General features: G+C 36.3%; 3 protein-coding genes across 7 annotated transcripts in view; all 3 read left to right on the plus strand.

Moving 5' to 3' along the window:
• Positions 1-7,933, plus strand: part of LOC107681987 (la-related protein 4-like) — a 13,966-nt gene extending 6,033 nt beyond the window's left edge. The window contains exons 5-18 of one of the 4 annotated variants that reach the window (XM_016478385.1): positions 80-167; positions 288-424; positions 505-608; positions 692-802; positions 884-937; positions 1,023-1,235; positions 1,336-1,439; positions 2,217-2,258; positions 4,928-5,137; positions 5,489-5,540; positions 5,635-5,793; positions 5,878-6,002; positions 6,082-6,277; positions 7,500-7,933. In XM_016478385.1, the coding sequence (XP_016333871.1) occupies positions 80-167; positions 288-424; positions 505-608; positions 692-802; positions 884-937; positions 1,023-1,235; positions 1,336-1,439; positions 2,217-2,258; positions 4,928-5,137; positions 5,489-5,540; positions 5,635-5,793; positions 5,878-6,002; positions 6,082-6,277; positions 7,500-7,889 (1,985 nt within the window). In that variant the 3' untranslated portion in view covers positions 7,890-7,933. Of the gene's footprint in view, positions 1-79; positions 168-287; positions 425-504; positions 609-691; positions 803-883; positions 938-1,022; positions 1,236-1,335; positions 1,440-2,216; positions 2,259-4,924; positions 5,138-5,488; positions 5,541-5,634; positions 5,794-5,877; positions 6,003-6,081; positions 6,278-7,499 lie in introns of all 4 variants that reach the window. The other 3 variants (XM_016478386.1, XM_016478387.1, XM_016478388.1) reach the window with 3 other exon arrangements.
• Positions 7,934-12,727: 4,794 nt separating this feature from the next.
• LOC107681993 (ankyrin repeat and SOCS box protein 8-like) lies at positions 12,728-17,947 on the plus strand. 2 transcript variants are annotated; one of them, XM_016478397.1, is made up of 4 exons: positions 12,728-12,802; positions 14,248-14,432; positions 14,507-14,611; positions 16,061-17,947. In XM_016478397.1, exons 2-4 carry the CDS (start codon positions 14,304-14,306, stop codon positions 16,694-16,696), a joined length of 870 nt encoding a protein of 289 aa, XP_016333883.1. In that variant the 5' UTR covers positions 12,728-12,802; positions 14,248-14,303; the 3' UTR covers positions 16,697-17,947. The 2 variants fall into 2 exon arrangements, with proteins under 2 accessions (XP_016333883.1, XP_016333885.1); XM_016478399.1 differs by having other exon boundaries at positions 12,738-12,884.
• Positions 17,948-19,292: 1,345 nt separating this feature from the next.
• LOC107681998 (cyclic AMP-dependent transcription factor ATF-7-like) overlaps positions 19,293-24,043 on the plus strand; it is a 43,493-nt gene continuing 38,742 nt past the window's right edge. The window contains exon 1 of the mRNA XM_016478410.1: positions 19,293-19,387. The gene's annotated coding sequence lies outside the window, so the exon portion shown is untranslated. The remainder of the gene's footprint in view (positions 19,388-24,043) is intronic.

A 24,043-nucleotide genomic window follows, 5' to 3' on the forward strand; every position in this document is an offset into this window, starting at 1 on the left:
GCTAACTGTTGTTGGTGTTTTCAATCAGCAGGCATTTGCCAAACACTTACCTTTGTTTATGCTCTTTGTTTACATGCAGTGGAGTCCAAGCTCCCTGAGGAACAGCCTGTCTCTCAAGAGACTTTGCGTGAGTCTCTCAAAAAAGAATTGGAGTTCTGTTTCTCCAGGTAAGTGCAGCGGTGTAATGCGATGTAAGCTTTCAATTTAATGCAACTAAGTAAACAGCACTTTACGGCCATTCTCCTCCCATCAGCTGCGTTTACCGATGCTCCTCTTTCATCCCACAGGGAGAACTTATCTAAGGATCTTTACCTAATATCTCAAATGGACAGTGACCAGTTTGTCCCTATTTGGACTATTGCCAGCATAGAAGGAATCAAGGTCCTCACAACTGACACGGACCTCATCTTGGATGTCCTCAGATGTACATGCCTGCATTTTACATCTATGGTCCAGTTTTTTTATTCACAGTACAAAAATTAATATTGTTCTGACCGCCTACAGCATCTCCGATGGTTCAAGTTGACGAAAAAGGGGAAAAGGTGCGGCCAAATCACAAGCGATGCATCATCATTCTGCGAGAAGTCCCTGAAACAACACCTGTTGAGGTGAGAAATATTATCAAGAAGTAGAAGCTGTGGCTATCTTAGGATCCTCTTATATTTATGTGCTTGTTTGTTGTTCTCATCAGGAAGTGGAAGCCTTGTTTAAGAATGACAACTGTCCCAAGGTAATAAGCGTGGAGTTTGCACACAACAACAACTGGTACATTACATTCCAGTCGGATACAGACGCTCAACAGGTATGAATTTCTGCTTTTATTTAGAGATTAAACAAATTGCTTACCCTTGGGTTTGAAACTAATTGGGTTTCCTCCATCCAGGCATACAAATATTTAAGGGAAGAAGTGAAGACATTTCAGGGAAAACCAATCATGGTAAGGTCTTTACAAAAATGTGCAGCATTAAATTTGTTTATACATGTCAGGTGGGTTCTTACCTTTTTGCGTTTCCTGTTCTCAGGCCAGAATAAAAGCCATCAACACGTTCTTTGCGAAGAATGGTTACCGCAGCCTGGACTGCAGTGTGTATCCTCAGCAATCTCACACTCAGTCCCAGTACAGCTCCCCTCTCTTCATGCAGCCTGTTTACAGCCCCCAGCAGCAGTACCCACTCTACGGCATAGTACCTCCTACCTGGACGCCATCTCCGACTCCATACTTTGAGACACCCCTCGTAAGTCTTTCTAGTTTGACTAGGGATGCACCTAACAATCATTTTTGTTGTAATGATTTTTTTTAAATTTAATTGTTTTAACTGATTCCGTTTTCCACAGGCACCTTTTCCCAACAGTGGTTTTGTCAATGGATTTAGCTCACCTGGACACTACAAAATTGGCTCAACTTCTCTCAACCTTAGCCGTCCCTTTAGCAGGAACCGGTAGGTCAAGTTGGGCACTTCATTATACTACCAGTTTATTTTGAATTAATTAACTGTATAGTTCTAACCTCATCATAGAGTGCAACAGGGTTCTGGCAGTAAATTCATTTTTTCTGCAAGGGAATTGATGGTAACTTAAACCGTTAAAAGACAGCATTACTGTGAGCTTTGAGGTTATAATCTGTGGTATATGCTTTCGTTGAAGCTAACAGACTGCATAATTTCAACTTTCTTTAATTTTAAATAATCGTGTTTAGCAGTGGAATTCCTGGTGAAAAACTACATTACCCATGATTCTGCAAAAAAATATCCACCAATCAGAGAATCGAAAGAACACTTTAGGGCCCACCCACTCTCATGAAACACTGTGAATGTTGTGATAGTCTCCCTACACTCTCAAACTACTTATATTAAATTAAAAATTAAATCAGTTTTAATTTGGCATTCACAATGTTTCTTGGGATTGTAGTTCTTTGCCTCATTAAAGCCGTTATGTGCAGTTTTGTACCTTTGTCTGTTAGAACTCTTCAATTACTTTTTTTTTTTTAAATTTCCATGAGAAAAATGACTGTAAGAATACTCTCAGAACCAAGGCCACTGAAAAAAGGTGCGGGCACTGTTGTACTCTATTTTAAAGGATGTCTGAAATCTGCATTCCCATTTTTGTATTTGATAAAAGAAGTTAGAAAGTTTCATTCATATACAAGCTTGTTTTTTGTAGTGTAAGAATGTAGGCAGTTACAGTAGATCACTTGGATATTTTTACTGTTCCCACAGTGTTCCACTCTATTCAAGAAAGAATGTAATAAATGCCTTCAGGTACAGCTTCAAAAACTTCAAATATCAACAATCATCAATCCATTCTTACTATCCTGTTCAGACAGCTAAAATACCAGCTCTGGTGTTTAGCTCAAAATTCTGGTTTACTAACAAAATGAGTGGGGGAGGGTTATAAAGTAAGAGGAAAATAATTACTGCAATTATTATCACCTTAATATTTCCGTTAAAGGGGTCATATGATGCTTTTTTAAAGATCATTATTTGGTGTATTTGGTGTAACAGAATATGTTGACATGCTTTAATGTTCAAAAAACACATTATTTTTCAAATACTGTACATTATTGTAGGTCCTATATGCCCTGCCTTAAATAGCATTATATATTTTTCAAGTATTACAATAAACAAAAAAACATAGGCGCTTTTTTATTTAAAAAAAAAAAAATTATTATTTTGAAAATCTGTAATTCAGGTTCTATTAAATCCAGCTCTTTGCAATTTACTTTGTTTGATGCCATTAGATGCCAAAATGTACCAGAAAAAAAGAATCTTTCAAATAACAGCTTCTAAACAGGAGTTATGCGTGGCCGTTTTGCTCTCAAACCAGTCCAAAACTACAAGTCCCAAACAACATCACGCTGCGAGGTGCGCTGTCCCGGATCCGGATACGTGTCTGCCCCCTCGATCACCCTCCCCCGCTGTTGAAGCAGAGGTGTCAAATTTCACAGCTCTGACTGGCACGGCGTGAGTGTGTGTCATAAAACCTGACCAATTACAATCGACAGACTCATCAGAGTTGTAAAAGATCAGACTTGCCTGGCATTAGAGTTTATGACTTGGAGAGCAGAAAGTGCGCATGTTTTTTCTGGTGCGCATCTGGACAAAACGCTATATATCTCACCGATGGAAGCATGCAGAAACGTGAAAATGGTCTTGTTTGAAAGAAGAGATCCTAATCTAAAAGATAATATAGAGTATATAGATATTTGTGGCTGTTTGCGGCTGACTGAAGCAGTGCTACGAGTAGGAATGTAACCCATACGAAAATTTGCATAGAGGTGAGAAATTTCACATCGCGATTCTATTGAAGATCATTCGATCTGTGAAATAATCTACATAGTCAAATTCCTGAGAATGAGAGCTTTCTTGTGATATATGACTTGACTGTTTTGTGAAAAATATATAAAATACACATTCTTCGGAAAAATTATTTGCAATCGTTAGGCGGAAATTCGTGTGTGGGACGAATACATTTCTAAGCTTAATTTTACTGCTTTATGAATCCTAAAACCAAGATGTATGGTATTCTTTGTAAAGAAGACACTCCAAGCTTTCAAATGAACCCATATATGGGCTGATACCATATAAGGAAGGCTATGTAAATTAAGCATAAACATTTTTTACGCGATTTTGGACCCGTATCCGGGTCCGCGGAGTTTAAGTTTAATCTCAGTCAATTCACTATGCAGAAAATGAAAGTAAAACGGAATCACAGAGTAATGACAGACCTTTCTGCATCTGCCACCGCATATTCTCTCAAAGACGGCGAGACGAATCTACTTCAACATATGCTGATAACGGTATATTATATCTAACTGTTTTCATTTATTCCCTTAATATTTCTCTTGTGGGCCCATACATAGTGAAAAAAAATTAAGAAATGTATTTCATGTTAAACAGGTTGTTTTTGAAAGTCGGTGCTTTAAATAAGCTAAATAAAGCTTTTTATTTAATTGTTTTTTTTATTGATGACTGCAGTGTTAACATTTTAATTATAGGCCTATATTTAATTGTATGATAGACCTGTTTTAAAAGACCTTTTTTAAAACATTTTATTTGAGAAGTAAATAGCCTTATCTTTTGTTATCCTCGCAGTACGTCAGTTATGTGGTTTTGCGGGGCAAATTCATTGAAATTTCAATTTAATAATAAAATTTAATAATAAATGTAACTTCATAATAATAATACGCCTAGTAAAAATAAGAATGTAACAGGCCTACATTAAATGGAAATGCCAAATCCTCCTAATATTGCCAATAATTGATGTTTTTGACAATATCTCTGGCTATCGTCGATACAAGATCATTGTCTTTCGACGCATCCCAGCAAGAGGAGGTTATCACGGGGCAGATAGCACGTTGCCTGTTACGTCATTTGGGCTGCCTTGTTGAGCACACTGGCACTGAGAACATTATATTTCACACACTTTCAGCTCTTTTATTTTCCAAATGTAATCGGATTAGTCCAACAAATCGTTCATTTTGAAATGTGTACCGAACCGAAAGCCTCGTACCAAAGGTTCAATACGAATTAGTTACACCCCTAATTAAAAAAATAAAAATAAAATATATATATATATATATATATATATATGTACTAACTAAAAAATTTATATTTTACTCCATTTACAGCCCTAATTTAAATGCCTGAAGTGAGTTTACTACAGGCAATAAACCATAAAAACAAATAAAATTGTGATAGATGCCAATGTAAGCTCACTGGCAGGAAAAATACTGGTTTTAATGCCAGAATATGCCTTTGTCGTCTCCATTTTTATTTTGGAGTAATTGCATGCTGCCCATTACTTGAAGAACCATCATCTACATCCAGACTTGTACAATTATTAGCAAAAAAAAAAGTTTGTATGGACAGAAGACACTGTTACATAGAAGCAAATCTCATGTGTTTTTCTGTTTCTGCTTTTTGAGTAGGAACCATGTGAAGCCTCAGACGAGGGCTAATGATGGGCTGTCTTCCACTGTGTCTCTGGTGGCTCTTGTGGATGGGTTGTCTGGCCTGCACAGTCCCCAGCCTCCATCCAGCGCCGGGCCAGTGCTGTCATCCACTGAGCTCAACTCATCCTTTCCACACCTAGCTTCCAATGATCCAACTGATGATGGTACCATGGCGGGACGTGGAAGGTTTGTCAGGTTTTCCTTTCTTAATACTGAATGTCATCTATTGTAACAATGTAAATGTCTTTACTGTCACTTTTGATCAATTTAAAAGGTTCTTGTTGAATAAAAGTATTAATTTCTTAAAAAAAACACTTACTGACCCCAAACTTTTAAATGGTAGTGTATAAATTATCAAAATGGTCAGTAGTTGCTGCCCTCTTTTCCGGGTCCGATGTGAGCTCCAATATGTAATCCTTTTATTTTAGTTTAGCCTTGTGAACTAGTGCAATTATGGAGTGTTTCACCTCTTGTCATTGCAATTAAATTTCAATCAAATCGTACATTTTATAAATTTGTGTTAATCTTTTGTTTCAGGAGAACAACATACAGAGGCACTCGAAGGCGGCGAGAGGATGATCGCACAACAGTAATGCATTTTTTTTTGTGTGTTGCTGGTTACAGTTGAACCTCTTCTTATTTATGCCTTCTTAATTATTTTTTTTTCTTGTTTGTTTCCACAGAGATCAGTTCCCCTGTCTCAAGTGAAGGTCCCACCCCCCAAGTTTGACCTGGCTGCCTCCAACTTCCCTCCGCTGCCTGGCTGCTCTGCCAGTCCGCAGGGGGAGCCTGTGCTGGAGAACCGGCTCTCTGATGTTGTACGGGGCCTGAATAGGGAAAAGGTATGTTAAAATACGATAATATGTTTTAACACCACTCTGATTGTTTTTGTTTTGCTCATTGCGTGTTGTTTAATTTCTCTCCAGCAGCAGGATTCAAACAAAGAGTCCGCTGCGAGTCCCGCAGGCCCAGCCTCAGAGGAGACCTTCTCTAGGCCCACCCAGCCTGTAGCCAAGATGACTGCTCACGTCCCTGATCCCGTGACCTCCAGGTAAACGATTGTTACAAATGACTGGCATTCTGAATCTTGTTTTTATTAGTGTCTGAGTTTTGCTACTTGTGTCTTGTAGCTCCAACCACCTGGAGAAGAAACCAGAGAAGGTGGAGCCTCCGGTTTATAAAGAGACGTCTGTGACCTCTGGCCCCGTTGCAGCCATGCCACCCACCCCTGCCCCAACAGCACCTGGTCCAAAGCCTCAGGCCAGCTCGGCCACACCTGCAGCCACCCCCCAATCTAACACTGCCCCCTCCAGTACTCCTGCGCTGGTGAGTTATTGCTTCTCTCAGGCTGACGGTTATATTCAGAAGGGCCAAGTAGTCAGTGATGTGAGTGTCTCTGGTCTTCCTGAAGAACTATAGACTCTGTGTTCAATGGGATGTAGGTTCAAGACCCCATTCTTTTCTCATTTTCTCTCTCCACTTTTCCATTATTTCTAGTCTGTCCTACAAATGAAACAGTCCTAATCTAGATGTAGGATTTTTTTGGTTGTTTGTTTTTTTGACCTGGGTGATTAATGTTCCCTTACTCCCTGCCCTTACTTGCATTTTTTTTTTTTTTGTATTTACATAGTACCAATGTATGACTATTCCATTATATTACAATAAGTTTTATTGTATATTTACATATTTTTTTTTACAATTGTTTTTTTTGTAATCTGTATATATTGCAGTGTACCATGTAACTTATTTGTTTTTGAAAATATTGATGTTACGACATATAACAGTATCTATTTTATTTACTTACAGGTATGTGATTTTTTTTTCTTTTTTATACATATTTCTGTTTTTTCTTACCTGAGAACTATGATGTGAATAGTTAAAATCTGAATTCTTTATCACAAAACACTGGGTAACATATGTTTTTAACATAATACAGTAGAAATATTTGGCTTTTTAACTAATCAAAACTATTATCAATATTTTTTTATATTTATATATATTTGTTTTTTTTTTACAGAAGTGTTTTATGCTCACCAAGACTGCATATATTTAATTTTTTATTTATATTTCAGTTTTTTATTTCAATATGTTTTAAGATCTAGGTGTATTAATCTATAAAAATAAAACTCTATAAATATAATCTTAATAATGTAAATATTTTCTGTGGTAACCTCTATGGTTGAATGTTTCAAATCAAAGAAATTAAGACAGTTCTAAATATTAGTATTGTACAGTACAATATTATTTTGCAATAGTAATGTCTTTGTTTTGTTTAATTCATTTTTTTCTTAGCTGATCACATGCCTTTTATTTATTTATTTATTTATTTACATATGGTACGCATGGGTAAATATATTAACACCCTCCATCTAAACTCAAACCTAAAACGGACATTATTTAAGTCTCCCAGACATTTCCATATACCACAGCTATTCAAAGTTCTGTAACCTATCTTTGAATATGTTGTTGAGATGCGTCTCCCACCCTGTACTTAAAGGCTAGTGCAAATTGAGAAACCTTTTTCTAATTTGTCCCCTCTTCTCCTCAGGAACCTCGCAAGCTCAGTTACGCTGAAGTATGTCAGCGACCACCTAAGGATCCCCCTCCTTCAGCATCCACTTCCAGCCCCAACAATGCAAGCACGCAGCCTCTGAGAGAGCTGCGCGTCAACAAGGTGGAGGAGCAGCAGCCCTCCAGCCCTGCAAACAAACAGGAGCGGCCTCAGGAAACGGGGGGAAACTGCAAGGCCAGGGAGGGCCGACCGGCCCGTGACTCCCAGGGCTTTTCTCGCAGCAATGGACCCCCCAGAACCAGTGCAGGGGGGTTCAAACTACGGGAGCAACAGAGACGCCCTCCTTTCGGCCATCGCGGTTCCCCCCAGGGAGGTTCCAGACACACTGGGAAAGAGCAGAACATCCCCCCCATATCGCCAAAGTAAAGACTCTAAACAGAAATCCTTAATGTATGAATATTTACACACGCATATATATATATATATATATATATAAGATATATTGTTGCTTGCTGAAGGACGCCATCGAATAGGAAACAAACAAAAAAAAACATTTTATGCTTCTAACTTGACAATGTCCCTTCAGAATGTAAATCCATGCGAGTTTTTTTTTTTCTTCTTGAAAGGAGGGTGGCCTCTTAGCTTGGGAAAGGGGAAAATGGGTGGTCTGATTGCCCTGATCGGTGTCTGCAAAGAGCATATGCACTAAGAAAAGGAACATGCATAAACGATGTCATGTACCTATACAAAGATATCACTTTGACATGCAATGATTCATCTTTTTCTTTTCTTTAGTTTTCGGGTGCTTCATTCACAATCACAGGACACTGGGCGCTCGACCCCCGGGGTGGTTTGACCGTGTAAATGAAATTTTGCGGTTTGCTTTAGAGTCGATTCATCTGGGATTTAGATCCCGTGTAGAATACGCCACTCGTGCTTGAGTGAATAATTTCGCAAGTATCTTTAGGGCTGACAGTGCGATTTGGTCTGGAGTTTTGCATTAGTTCGTGTGACATACTGTAGCTCGTGATTAATTCTGGAACGGGTGTTTGGATTTACTTACGATCAACTTTGGAGCCTTGTTAATGATTCAAATATATAGCCTACTGTCACTTCGTGAAGTCAGAGCCTGCCAATTATGATGCTGTTATGTCACTGATTTGCTGATGGGTGATTCGTTTCTTTTTCATTTTATGTGTGATTTTGTCATTGTTTTTGTAGCTAGTTTGAGTAACCAACAGCCTGTGAATGATAACAGTCAGGTACATAGGTACTCATGAAATTTGTGTCATCTCAGATTTGTCCTTTTTGTGCATTCTCCTTCCTGGACTGCTCAAATGTCTGCTCAAATATCCTGATAATCAGTCAGGCTCTTGACTATGTTTACAACAAGGTGGTGGTGGATTGGAGTAATGCAAGGCAGAGTCAGAATCATGTTCGTTATGTGGATTGGTTCTTATTTAGAGGGTTTCTTATATTCATTGTCAGTACATTCAGAGTTGGTTGATTGTATGGAGCAGTTGGTCGTCAAGCTGGTCTGAATTTTAGTTTCTATCCATTACTGTTGAAATGATAAAATATGGTTACCACTGTTATATCTAAAATAAGGCACAATCAGCTCATCTTTTTGTGTTCCAGTAGAAGAAATCCTGAATTTTTCAGCTTTTGATCATTTAGAAACCAAAATCAACAGTGCTGGTCTCTTTCAGCCATTTTTATGATGATTTATGTGCAAATCTAATGCCCAGAGTGGGTTATCTGGCTCAGGGTGATGTTTCATCTCATTCCTGTCACTTACAGCACCAATACTGGTCTCGCATTTTTATGAACTTCCAATTCGGCAAAGTATGCAGTTTTATTGTTTGAAGGAGATGAGATTGAAAGGAGAATTGAATGTTATATGCTCGGTAGCCCCTGAAGGTGTCCTCCATTAATTGTAATACAAACCCCTTATTTAAACGAATACATTTCGTCCTCCCTAAATAGAGCATTTTGACTGTTGGATAAATGGCAATATCTGTGCAAAATCCTCTCGTTAGATTGCTGCAAAGTTTCATATAGCTTTGCCATGGAAATGTGAGTGTCGTCATTGCTATGCCAATGCCAGCGTGTGTTTTTTTTTTTTTTTTTTTTGGATAGGATGGCATGTGTTTGGATAATTAGAAATTGACAGTTGCTTTGGTAGATGGTACCTGATAGTGACTGAATATGGGTAGCAGGGGTGCGTTCATTACAAAAAAGTTGCTGTGGTGAATTGGTGCCGTTATGTGGACATTTAATCAGGAGGATACAGTATTGCTGTTCAATTCATTGTAAAGTATTGCTTTTAAAAATTGGTTTTTAATTTATTTTAATTACAGTTGCTTTGGTAGATGGTACCTGATAATGACTGAATATGGGTAGCAGGGGTGCGTTCATTACAAAAAAGTTGCTGTGGTGAATTGGTGCCGTTATTTGAACATTTAATCAGGAGGATACAGTATTGCTGTTCAATTCATTGTAAAGTATTGCTTTTAAAAATTGGTTTTTAATTTATTTTAATTCTGCTGTCCATCCCCCATGCAACCTCCGTCCCTTGTAAATTTGTTATCATGACTATGTACAAAAAGACATTGGGAGAGAATCACAGATTTAACATATTTGTATTTTTATTTTTTTTTTTCAGCAGAGAAAATACTTGATGCATTTACTAGAGGCTTAGTAATGCGGTAAATAACAAATCACTGGGGCTTGTTTTCCTTGTTTTCATTAATGAATATGAGCAGCTAGTGGTTTAGGATAATGAAATGCACTAACTTTGTTTAAAAAAAAAATCTTATTGTTATGTAATGTGAAATTATACTAGGAGCATAAGGTAATGATATTGATGTTGACAGGCTTGCAGAAATCTACAGAAAATAGCAAATTTCTCTTTAATGTTTGGGTTATTACTGTTAATTGATTTAGGGGTTGGTGTGGCAAAGGGAAGAATTATATAACAATGGATTGAAGTTAGACACTAAATTCTAGCTGTCTGCATAAAATGTCACAAAAAGAAAATAAATTATTTTGGTTTGGCCTTACCCTTGACTGGTTCATTTGCTGTATTGTTTCTAATTTGTTGTCAAACTGTTTTGTGTTGCCTTTGTCTGGTTAAGAAGAAATGTATAGAGCTTTAAAGTCAATACAAAAACATTTATAGACCATTGATAATTTATTTTACCTAAGAAGGGACTTTTAGTTAGTACTCTGTTAAATTCAGATTCAACTTATTTAAAATGGTAAATTTAAAGAGTAGTTTGTAGTGTTTCTCTGACATTTACTGATGTACACTACCATTCAAAAGCTTGCTGTTGGTAGGATATTTTTTGAAAGTCTCTTATGCTCACCAAGGCTGCATTTATTTGATTAAAAATACAGTACTATTGCTTAATATTATTACAAGTTAAAATAACTATTTTCCATTTTAATATATTGTAAAATGCAACTTATGTCTGTGATGGCAAAGCTGAGTTTCCAGCAGCTGTCACTTCATTCTTCAGTGTCACATGATCCTTCAGAAATCATTCTAATATGCTGATTTGGTGCTTAAGAAGCATTTCTTCTTAACAGTGTTAAAAACAGTTGTGCTGCTTAATATTTTTGTGGAAACCACAATCCTTTTTTTCCAGGAGTTTTAGAATAAAAAGTAACCATGTAAGTGTCACTTTTGATCAACTTAACCCGTTTAATCCCAAATATTTCCCCGACATGAAAATATCCAAATGATGTGTCATTGGTAACCCTTTGAAATAATTTGTTTAAATTTTTTTGGGAAAAATGTGTGAAAAATTGTGTTTTAAAGCGCCTTTGCGCTTCGGGCGTCCCGAGTTCGAGTCCCGGCTCGTGGACCTTTCCCGATCCCACCCCCCTCTCTCTCTCTCACCCACTTCGCTTCCTGTCGACCTACTGTCCTATCTAAATAAAAGGCATAAAATGCCAAAAATAAATCTTAAAAAAAAAAACAAACCATTGATAGGAAAAAAAATACAACCAACGTTTTTCAAAATTGTTACTTTTTTGTAGAGTATATCATCAAATTTTTATATTAGTGCTACCAGTATTATGACATCAATATTGTAACTTATTTGTAACATTTGAACTTTTAATTTAGTGCAATATTTTGTCATTGCAACATTTTAGTGTAATTTTCACTAACAACTGCAATTGGATTTACATCGTATACCTAAACAAAACACTCAACAAAACTGAATATATATTAATTCATATATTAATACTAGACATCTTAAAGATAATGTGTACCAAAAATCTTTGTCATATCTTTGTGTTAACATACTTTACTAGCCTTTTATTTTCGAGCTTTGATGCAGTTATCATCTTCTCAAGGTGCAAACAGCAAATAAACTGCACTAATCATGTGAAACTGCACATATTTCATTGAGACCCTTTATCTGCTCTGGTCATGTGACAATTTGCACTAATCATGTGAAACTGCGTATATTTAATTGAGACCCTTTATTTTTTCCATATTTGCTAAAACAAGATTAAATTGGCTATTTACTAAAACATCAGTTAGTAAGGTTTTTAGAGCTTTATAAATGAAAACCTTTTTACGGTCACTATTGTGACCTGTGGGATTAAATGGCATCCTTGTTGAATAAAAATACTGTTTTTTTTTTTGTTTTTAATAAAATGATTAATGACTCCAATTAATTTTGAATGGTAGTGTTTATGTAAGGTATACTTTACAGTCTGTTATCACACAAAAATGTGTATAATGTAATTACAAAATGATACATAAAGTATGATAAATCTCAGACTAATTTATCTAACTGCTAATCAGGAGGGTACATTTTTAATAAGAGCATTGCTCTAAGGCAAATGTCAAATAAAGTTCATTTCTAGATATAGTCATCTCAAAACCCACTGAAAATACAACTTGTTAATTTAATGTAATTTGTCACAGCAAACTGAATTTATATAACACTGCTTCATTTGATGTTTCTTTTTTTTTTTTTAATTGTACTGTAACAGGAAAACAATCAATAGTGTGAGAGGGTACTGTGTGACATAAAGTGTCATTCACTCAGGGGCCCCTCAGCACGGGGCCCTTCGTGTCTATATTTGTCAGGAAGAGTACGGTATGTGAAGAATGGCCTCTCACACATACAGACGCGCATAATTCATTTTAGCCGTATTTCTAGCCGCATTTCCAAGCTACAAATGTGTTTCGCCAATGAAAACAGACGGATTCAAATTGCGTTTCAAACTGTTTGTCACTTCCTCTCGTGACGTCACAGGGTTTGTGTTGAACGCTGACACATTAGCTACAAACCTGCAGCTGTTTTCATTTCCTGCAGGTACCGTTTTAACACTTAATCGTCTTCGATTACATACTTTGCGTTTTGCTTTTGTTTCACTTGCGTCTAAGAAGATCCAGAGGTAAGAAAATATGTAATTTCACCTCCCGGGTGTCGAAACTAGCTCCAAACGGCTAACGTTAACGTTAGTTCATTCCGGTAGGACACATTTACATTTACATTTACATTTAGTCATTTAGCAGACGCCTTTATCCAAAGCGACTTACAATTGAGGATACATAAAGCGATTCTTCTTAAAGAGGCAAACAGACACAGGAAGTGGTTGTAATACCAAGTTCTTAGACATTGTTCTTAGACATTTCTTAGACATTGTAGACACATACCGAAAGGAGTAATAAACAAACACAACCCTGCCTTTTTAAAAACAAAAAAACATTTCATTTAGATGGAGCCAGATGTCTTTGTTGACTGGCACTATAAAGCTGTCATGTTTTAGACTTTATTTGCTTGTTAAAGCTGGTGTTTCTTCGCTAGCTGATCTGTCATATGACCTTTTGTTGACAGCATGACAACAAGACAAGACGAACAGCAAACAGCTCCTTTGCTTTATTTATTTGCATGACTATGTTGCATGCATGCTTTGATCAGTATTTATAAGACAGGTCGAGTGTGTCAGGCACCTGCTACACAAAGAATAACTATATTTTGTTAGTATTATGTCTACAGCTTGATATAACCCACTAGAGTATTACCTAGACCTAGATGGAGGAGCGAAATTTGTCGAATTCATTATTAATGAATGAAGACATGTTTCGAAAAGATACAGTATTAACCCTCATTGCCATATGGAAAAATAAATATAAAAATTAATGTATGAAAAATTTGATTTTGGAAATGAAGTGAAAAATTAAATAAATACAGAAATGAATATAAATAAAAGCAAAAAATCTATAAACAACACAATAAATAAAACAAGTAAAACAATTGTAAAACAGTAAATTTTATGTACTTTGTTTTTATTCATTTATAGGCAAATTGATGTAAAAAATAAATTACAAATTTTGATGATAAATTAAGCATTTGTTTATAATTTATTGTTTATAAGTTATTTAATATCTGTTTATTAGTTATTTATTTACATGTATCTATTTATTTTTAATATTTGCCAGGTTATTATAATAAATAATGAATAAACTATTATATTATAAATTATTATATTATATAAATATGTATTTGTATTATTATTTAAACATTTATAATTTGTTTAATATGTATTTATTGGCATTTATTCTATTTATTTTGATGATTGTTTGATTATTATTATTATTATTAAATAAATTGTAAATGTGGCATATCCCCATTGACATAAACCAGTAAAGAGATTGAATGATTGTATGATTCCTAATGTAAATATATTAGCCTACTTGTTCTATCAACTTTATTCTCTTGTTAATCAATTTTCTATTATTTTCTCACTTTCACAGCCATCTCATTTTGGTGCGGCGTCACCCGGTCTGGGTGAAATGTCCTTTAGCTCCACATGAGCTCTACTATGTGGTACATCATGCAGAGTATTCAGAGCAAATACTCATTGTCGGAAAGGCTTATTCGAACCATAGCTGCCATTCGCTCCTTCCCACATGATAATGTGGAAGATCTTATACGCAGGGTGAGTTGTGTTACCAAAGCTTCAGAAAGAGTTTTATATATTGCGTTCTGAATGAAAACGTGCTGCTTTCTCAGGGAGCAGATGTGAACCGGATGCATGGCACGCTGAAGCCCCTGCACTGTGCCTGTATGGTGGCTGATGCTGATTGTGTGGAGCTTTTGCTGGAGAAAGGTGCCGAGGTACAGCGTAACAAGAATCATTCTTTATGAGTTTGCTAACTAAAGTCAATTCCCTAAATTCAGTGTTTAGACAGTTTAAAAGTAAAGCGTGCAATTTTGGTGCCACTAGTGGTGGAGAAATTACACATTTTATTAAGTTAAGTTATTAATGGGTCTGTGACACATAAGTGATTAAAGGTCTTTTCAAATATAGTTTAAAACACGTTAAGTTATATACAATGTTTTTTTCTTACATTTTGAATACTTGTGAGAAGAATACACATCTTAATCTTTATTTTCCGAAAAGTTATTAAATATATTTTTCAAGGTAAATGTTCATTTAAATTAAAAAAAAAAGTAAACTAACTTGACTTGTCATAAAAAGGTCAAAATATATTATTGACTTTGATACTCAGTCTGCAAGGGTCCTCTATGACATCAATTCCTGTTTTGTTTTTTCCTGTATAATTTTGCTTGTTGTTTGCAGCAGATGACTTTGATTTGGCAGACAAAAGTTTTTAAATATTAAAGGGTCATATGATGTTGCTAAAAAGAACATTATTTTGTGTATTTGGTGTAACCGAGACAAAAACATTAAAACCAATTATAAGCGAGGCATTCGTTGCATCCAGTGGGGACATAATTACGGATTATAATGACTTATACTGTCTTTTTACGCGTTGCGTTGCATCGCGCCGTGTAAACATAAAACCATGTCTGCATTTGTGATCGGAGAAATGAAGTTGTATTGTCACACGGCAGGCTTAAGTGAGGAACAGCCGGCGGGCTTGAGAACGGTGCGGCCGGCGGGCTTGCAGCAACCACACGTGATGACCCCGGGCTGGACTCCGCTTCGTCCACGTTGAAAGCCGTGTAACACTCCAAAGAGAAAGTAAAAATTGAAATGGCATCATATGACCCCTTTAATGAGAAATTAGAATGTTTTGTTAAAATATATGTACACTACTGGTCAAAAGTTTGGGGTCAGTATGATTTTTTAAAAAAGAAATAAACTTTCAGCAAGGATTAAATTGATCAAAAGTGACAGTAAAGACATTAATAATGTTACAAAAGATTTATATTTCAAATAAATGCTGTTGATTTGAACTTTCTATTCATCAAAGAATCGTGGTTTTCACAAAATTATTAAGCAGCCCATCTGTTTTCAATATTGATAATAAGAAATTTTCTGAAGAGTCATGTGATACTGAAGTTATGGCTGCTGAAAATTCAATAATAATAAATTAAATTTTAAAATATTTAACAATATTACTGTTTTTACTGTATTTTTGATCAAATACATTTAAAGTTGTTTCTTTTTTTAATTCAAATTTTAATATGGCTTTTTTTCTTCATTGTAGTATCCGGAAAGATGCATCACCCCAACATTTTTGACTAATTTATGACAGTATTTTAATTCAGAATTTAACAAAAAAATAATAATTTTCACCATCTAACTCTCTCACACAGGTAAACGCCTTGGATGGCTACAACCGCACTGCCCTGCATTACGCAGCGGAGAAGGACGAGGGTTGTGTGGAGCTGCTTCTAGAATACGGGGCCCAGCCGAATGCTCTGGATGGCAACAAGGATACCCCACTGCACTGGGCCGCCTTCAAAGATAACCCCGAGTGTGTACGGGCCCTGTTAGAGAGTGGCGCGTGCCCGAATGTCCGCGATTACAATAACGACACACCCCTCAGTTGGGCGGCCATGAAGGGCAACCTGGAGAGCGTCCGTGTGCTGCTGGAGTACGGCGCTCAAGTCCACGTCACCAACCTAAAGGGCCAGACGCCCATCTCGCGGCTGGTGGCGCTGCTGGCTCGGGGCCTGGGCACGGAACAGGAGGAAGAGTGCCTGGAGCTGCTTTGCCGTGCCGCGGGGAGGTTCGAGATCCGCAGGGCCGACGGCTCTTTACCGCGTGAGCTCAGTAAAGATCCTCAGTTACTGGCTCGACTCACTAGCCTCGTAGTCCAGCCGCCCTCGTTGCGAGCCTTGGCACGCTGCGCCGTTCGTAACAGCCTGGGAGTTCAGTACCTCCCATCTGCGGTGAAACAGCTCCCGCTTCCAGAGTCAGTGAAAGAATATGTGCTCCTCAGAGACTGAGCGAGAAGACTGTGCTTAATGTCAGACGTGGAGGAGGTAGATGTCTTCTGTGTACGTGAAAGTGATTGTAATCAGACTGCAATCTGAAGTGTGTCTGTCCATATACAGTGGGTGAAGAAGTGAGGAAGTTTCTTTTGTTGCTATAATGCCATCAAACAAATTCAGACTTGGGTTGCAGTACGATTGTCCGCTTTGGTGAGGAAAAATATTGATCTGTTAGGAGAGAGATGTCGATAATGCACTTATGAACCCATAATGTTAAAATATCAGTAGATAACAATGTGTGAAACACTCTAATAGCAAAAACAAGAAAATAATTAAAAATATTATTTACCAGTAAATCCTATGTACACACAAATAACACTTTAACAGCAGTTATAAGTTATAATTATATGTTAACTTTATTTCTTCTATTTGAAGTTAAAGTTTTTATTTATGCAGTAATATTTTTTTTAAGACAACTAAAACCTTAAAATTTTAAAGTCAAATAAATATTAACATTTTTGTTGAATCATTTTATGAGACTTCCCAGCCATCAAAAATAAGCCTGAAAATATGGGTGAAATTTTGCAAAAAATATAGTAAATTTGCCTCAAAGTAACCTTGTTTTACATTTGTTTACTATTCTGAAACAGAACAATGTAAGAACACTTCATTGGATTTCAAAACAATATCTATTTCTGTCCATCTATCACATTCGTAATCATGAATATTTCTCTTGAAAACTACCTGGTTTAGAGTCTTGGATTGTATTACTTATTTTGGTGCTGATGATTGCAGAAAATGAGCTGTATTTACATTTGAGATGAAAACCTTAACAAGAATATTCTGTGTCAGTAATGGGAATGTTCATTTTTTAGCTTCGCAGTGTCATGTAAGCATAATCTTTCCAAACGCTGGCAGACCATGAATGGGATGTCTTAAATTAATTCATGTCAACACTAGTGTCACATCTTGTGAACCCCCACTGATTTTTTGCAGCTCTGTTTTAATTTCTCTGTTGTTATATTGCTTGATTAAGAAGTATGTAGTGCTCACATCTAGTTTTATGCATGCATACTAACCAGTAAAAGCCTCCATGCATTGTTCAAGTGTTTTACTGCAGTTTTTTTCTTCAAACCAAGTGAAACGTGAACGTGATTATGAACACATAATTTGCCTTTTCAATTGCTTGAAACTTCAGATGAGCTGTGTGTGTATAATTTTAACCAGTAGAGGGTGCTGGAATACCACATGATATAAAACAGCTAAAGCTACAGAATGTTGCCATTTACCTTGTTTGTAAAATAATAAAAATGATGTTCTAATTTTGAATGAAAGAAAAAGACTGTCAAATATCAGGCCTTCAGGGAAAGGTAAAACCTATATTTACTTATAATAGCTAAATAAACATTTACTATTTTATATTAATTAGCAAAAACGTATTAACATTTTCTGTACGTTATTAAGACTTTAAAAACGCTCTCCGTTAAAGCCATGATTTTGTTTTCTTAATAGGAAATTTAAAAGCATACTTTAATTGTGTACATTATGCTTCTTAACGTAAGCAAGTGAGTTTGTGTTTCTTTTTAAACTCCTGTCTAAGCACAGGATGTCCTCTTTAAGAGAATGTAAATCGGTCAGGAAGGAAACTACAGTAGGACTGAATAAAGGCCTTCCTCTGCTTTCAAAGCCGTCACCTTCAGTTTACATCACAGTTTTCATCTTCATCATGGCTTTACAATAGTTAATGCACAGCAAAATCAGTATGATACACTCAATAGCAGAATGAATCACTGACCACTTGTGAAGAGAGTTAGTAAGGCCGGGATGGGAACAAAATATTGTTCATGACAATCTAAGGGTAATAATTAAAAACATTGCTTCTTTTTTTTTTGCCATTTTGCAATACAAGGAATGAGGAAACGCTATTAAAAGTGCAACGAAATTGACTGTACAATCAATTATTATATTTTAATAAGATTTTCTAACTATTTTCAAACTTTCTTCACTTAACAGAAACTGGGAGTAACAGAAACTGATATATTAAATGAATTAAACATGATACATTGTGTAATTCCAGAAGTTTCACGAACTGTATGTCCTTCAATAGTTACTGAGAGGGTAACAATTAAATATGATTTTCACTTTACAGCTTTATTTATTTTTTTATTTATTTTTACAATTTTTAATACGTTTATGTATTTTAATTTACATTACAGCTTGATTGTTTTAATATATTAATACTAATGATCTTGGGAACCACTATTCTAAAACAAGACAGTGTAGTACCCTATTATTTATTATTATTTAGAAACCTGTAAGACTGAAAAAAGGTTCAAAAGTCTTTAAGAAAAAAGTATGGGATTAATATGGCAAATTAAATTGCAAATTAAATTCTACTGATTTATTTTCACATTTTAAAATAATATATTTTAGAGTAAGAACGTGATTTACATTCACATTCATAGCAACATTCACAGTTCGTGCCAAAATGTTAACATTATTATAGTCCGAAAATAAACAAGCTATCAACAACATGAACATTAAACAACCAACAAGTTGACAGGATCGTAAACATCCCATCCCAGGTGAGCGCTGAGGGTTTGGGGTTGTGTGACGCCAAAATCTCGCGATACTTCACAGGGAGGGGCGTGACAGATTCCACGAGAGGAGAGAGAGATAGAGAAAGTGGGATAGAGGGGCGCTGTGGTAAGTTTGTAAACATTCTTCTTTTGTCAAAACTGAAGGTTGTCTTGATTTGAAACAACGCCCAATTGTTATTTATATCCGTTACCAGGTTTGTCTGTGATCAAGAGTAACTTTTATGAGGAGACTGAGAGGCTGTCAGATTGGCAGTGGTTACAGCCGAAGTCTGCGCGTACACTGCAGCTCGTTCAGAGCTCTTGACAAGCGAGAGAAGAAAATCTTAGGAACAGAAAAGTGCCCCTAGCGTCATTTATTATCTTGTATATGTATATACCATATTACCATATACTATATAGTTTTTTGCTTATATGAAATGACAAATTTGATGCCACGGTCAGTTTGTTTGCTTCAAAGTACTCTTTGCATACTTTTGTGTCTAGCTTGGGGAGTATGAGCGGCCTGTACGCTCCAAGTACGTGAATTCCATTTTTTGAGTGGGATTTCCGTGCGCCAATGAGACACAACTAATAATCGTGATTGACGTTTATTGTAGCCAAACAGCAATTCGATATTTTTGATTGACGCGCGTGTGACCAATCAGAACGAGGGTAGGGCGGGCACATGCGGGAAAAGGCTGGCTTTAAAGTTGGCAAGTTCGCAAGACAGCAAGCTAGCATGGGTTTGCTAAACAGTTAGCGACGTTTATTTTCGGCGAGGGCGCTAGAAATGAACATTATTTTTGGTGTATGCAGCAATCCAACATAGAAGTTAGAAATTGCACATTAAAGTGTCATAAAACTATGTATAAAACAAAACTCGGCAACCGTGCCTTGTGTTTTTAGTGTTTATTTCCATAAAAGTTATATTTTTGTTGCTTACAGAGTCATGATTTGAAGTAAGATAAATTACTTTTCATATTTTACTTTTTAGTTTTTTCAACTAAACTTTTCTAAAATGCAGTAATTACTGTTAGGTTAAGGCAGATGTTTGTTTTTTTTTGTCATGAATAAATAAAAGAGGGTCAACCCCACACAAATGTTAGAATTATAAATCATTCCTTGCAATTTAAACAAACAATATTTGTTTTTGTCTCGTTTGTTAGCTGTATGAATATATTATATAAAACAAGCACCTGCTGTTGATCAGTTTGTTATCCCATGAAATTGTTGTGGGTATTTGTCCAGATAAGTCAGATAAAATAAAGATAAGATAAAGACATATTTGCTCATAATGCATCCAGTGTGAAAAGACGCCTCCTAAAACAGCTGATAACAATCAACTTGATCTCATCTGAGCGTGTGAATGTCCCATCTTAGACCTGTAAACACCATCTGTATGTCTGAGGACTTGTAATTGTAGATATAGGTCATCTTCATATGGCACTTGTTGAATTCCAATAATGTTACTCTTTGGAATGACTGTACGTCTCCATATAATACATCATCCTCTCAGTAGACATATTTGCTTGTGCACTAGTGAGCATTTTTGCAGCTGTTACAGTAATTGCCTCATAGCGGCTTGGTTAATAAGAGCTCAGAGATTTACTTGTTACTTTCACCTCTGCTATAAGGCATCTGCAGCGGTTCACAATGTGTTAAGTGAAGACGTTTTACAGGAAGGAACTTCATATGCCAGTTTGACGTCTTTCATATGATGAAATCGGCACTGTTTGTGACTGCCAGGTCGTTTGTTGAACCATGCTAACCATTAAAAGTCAGAACTGTGAATGACGGATTATGTTATGATTATGTAAGTTGTCCTGGCAACAGTTGTATTCAGGATAATATAATTGACAGCTTATAATGATAGTTGCCCGGATGCGACAATAGAGCAGACCAAATAACACTGTTTCAAATGTCCAGCAGACCAAATAACAGACTGTTCAAATAAAACAGACAATAAGGGTAAACTTCCAGCCGTGCTTGAGTTGATTCTGGGCATCTGTGCTCTACTAAAGTTATGTAATATTTGGTCCACTCTAAAAGGTGTGCCAGGCTCATGAAGTACTGTGAGAGAACTCGCAAAGATCGAGGGAGATACTGCATAGTAGAAATAATGAATGGACAATGTGGGTGGCTGGAAACTGTTTTCATCTGGTTTTTGGCAAGCACACCAGGGTTGATGGATAGCTCTGATTTAGGAATCATTAAAATATGATATTCGCATGCCATCATGGTGTGATAGTGTTTAGAGAAACAGCAGATTATGCCAAAATTGAATTGGTATGTCCATTATAATGTAATTAGCCACTCTTTCAGAACATAGCCATACTGACAGCAATATTTTTCCAGCGTTTTAATATGATCTTGATGTTTATTTGCTCTGAAATTGCTTAAAATGTTTTTGCAGTCAAATCATAGAAACCATCATCTAGACCATACGCTGTGGTTTAATACAAGAAGTAAAATATGGTGAACAATCTAGATGATAATAATGATAAGATGTTTTTCACACTGTTTTACATCAAAGGAACACAACATTTTTATTTTCATAGTTCAAAAGTTTGGGGTCTGCAAAAATTCTTTAATGTTTTTGAAAGAATTCTCTGCATATACTGCATTTGATCAAAAATACAATGAAATCTGTAATACTGTAAATATTACAATTTAAAATAACATTTTAAATACATTTTAAAACGTAACTTATTCCTGTGATGACAAAGCTCAGCCTTCAGCAGCCGTTACTCCAGTCTTCAGTGTCACATGACCCTTTAGAAATCATTTTAATACGCTGATTTGCTTAAGAAACATTTACTGTTGTCAATGTTGAAAATTGTTGTTGTGCTGCTTAATATTTTTTGTGGTATATTTAGATTCTTTGTCTAGAAAGTTCAAAAGAACAGCATTTATTTGAAATAGAAATCTTTTGTAACATCATACATGTCTTTACTGTCACTTGTTTCGACAAGGTCAGTGTGTCCTTGCTGAATAAAAGTATTAATTTCTTTCTTTAATTTCTTTCTTCTGACCCCAAACTTTTGAACAGCAGTGTTTGCACGCTATTAAACTGCTATACATTAATAAACAGCAATATTTACCTACATATGTTTTTGCTACAGTATTTCGTAGGGACTGAAACAAAGGTTTTTCAGTAATAATGCAAATAAGTCCATTTGAATCAGTGTCGCGTAACATATTGCCAGCAACATAATCGCAAATATATCATGGACGTTTGATATATTTCTGTAGGCAGGAGAGAAGACGCACTGTTGCCATTTTGTTGACTTGTAGCATGTCCAACATTGTTGGAGCAGCAGTATGATCTGATCTGAGGAGGATTATGGGTTTACAGAGGGGGACTTGGGGTCCACATTGTTCCTAGCAGAATACAGGCCCTGGGGACTGCATTGGGCTACATTGTGTATTTCCTCACTATGGGTTTAGCACCGGGCACACAGCAGTCATGCAGACATGGATCTAAAGTTTCATTTTGTTCCATTTTCCAAAGCTCAGGTTCACTAAGGTTACATAAATCCAAATCAACCATAAAACACACCCGCACCCTAGATCCCCCGTCCCCGAAACCATCTGCGGGACCCTTGGCCTTTACCTGCAAGTTACCGAACACCCTCCAAAAGTGTTCGTTCCATTCTCTGCTCCCTGCCCCCCTTTTCCGTCACTCCCTTTTTGTGGGGTCTCCCTTACTCTCTGGCAGCGCACTCTCCAGATTCCTCATTCTTGGCTCCAGCTGGAGCTATTAATACAGTTTATTTTGTCAGTTTCCTAGCAGACAGCATCAAACAGTGCACGCCTGAGGCAGATTATAGCCGGACCTTGCTACACTGTCCACCTGCTGAGTAGGAGAAATCCAAGTTAACAGCAGGATGTTGTTTGTCCCCATGTCGGACCACTAAGGCCCAATTGATCCTGAGGAACTGGGCTGTGAATTTAAAAAAATGCATTTCACAGAGTTCCCACAGTTGTGGAAAAAAATCTGGAAAGGTGAAGTCAGGGAAATTAAGGACATTTTAAATTGTCCTGGAAATTTCTGTAGTCAATATAATTCTCTAAAATGTTTCATAGCTTAAAAAATGTTTTTTATATATACAGTGTGTTAAAGAATAAAAAAAAATCTAATTTTTATGATTTTTTTTTTAAATCTAGAAATTCATCAATTGTTTACTCAGGGACTGCTAATAATGTTAGCTCCTGTATCATTTGCTGTGATTCTGCGTTTGTAATTTTGAATAAAAGCAGCGTCCTCTTAATGATTCGATGCAAATATAAATGTAAATGCGAAAGTCATGGAAATCCATTGGTCAGAAGGTGTGGGATCCCTGAATGTATTGCATTTTTAAAAACTCAGGCAGTGCGTTGCTAGTATACTGCCAGCTGTCGTCCTGTTTAAATTGTTGATGATAGACAAACCCAGCAGTTCAGTTTATCTTCAGTAGTGCTATCAAAGTTGGTGGATGTTGTCAGAGCCGTGGCTTAGCAACAAGCACTCATGCAGAGATATGCGGTTCTCATGTAGGAGACTCTGGTTGAATTTGTTTTAGTGATGCACCAAAATGTATTTTTACTAAAAGACTGAAACCAAAATTATCGTTTTTATTTATTTGGAACCAAAAATAAGTTTGGGTAATTGAATTTGGGAAACTGGGTAATTAAACTCTCTATGCTGTTCAGGGTTTCATGTTCTCAGGTGATAAACAACACTGTAAAAAAATTTTGAAGTTGTAAATAAAACAGATTATTGGAGAATGTTTCAGTCTTTCTA

This window comes from Sinocyclocheilus anshuiensis, unplaced genomic scaffold, assembly GCF_001515605.1.
Source record: "Sinocyclocheilus anshuiensis isolate Anshui unplaced genomic scaffold, SAMN03320099.WGS_v1.1 scaffold2090, whole genome shotgun sequence".
NCBI classification, from domain to species: domain Eukaryota; kingdom Metazoa; phylum Chordata; class Actinopteri; order Cypriniformes; family Cyprinidae; genus Sinocyclocheilus; species Sinocyclocheilus anshuiensis.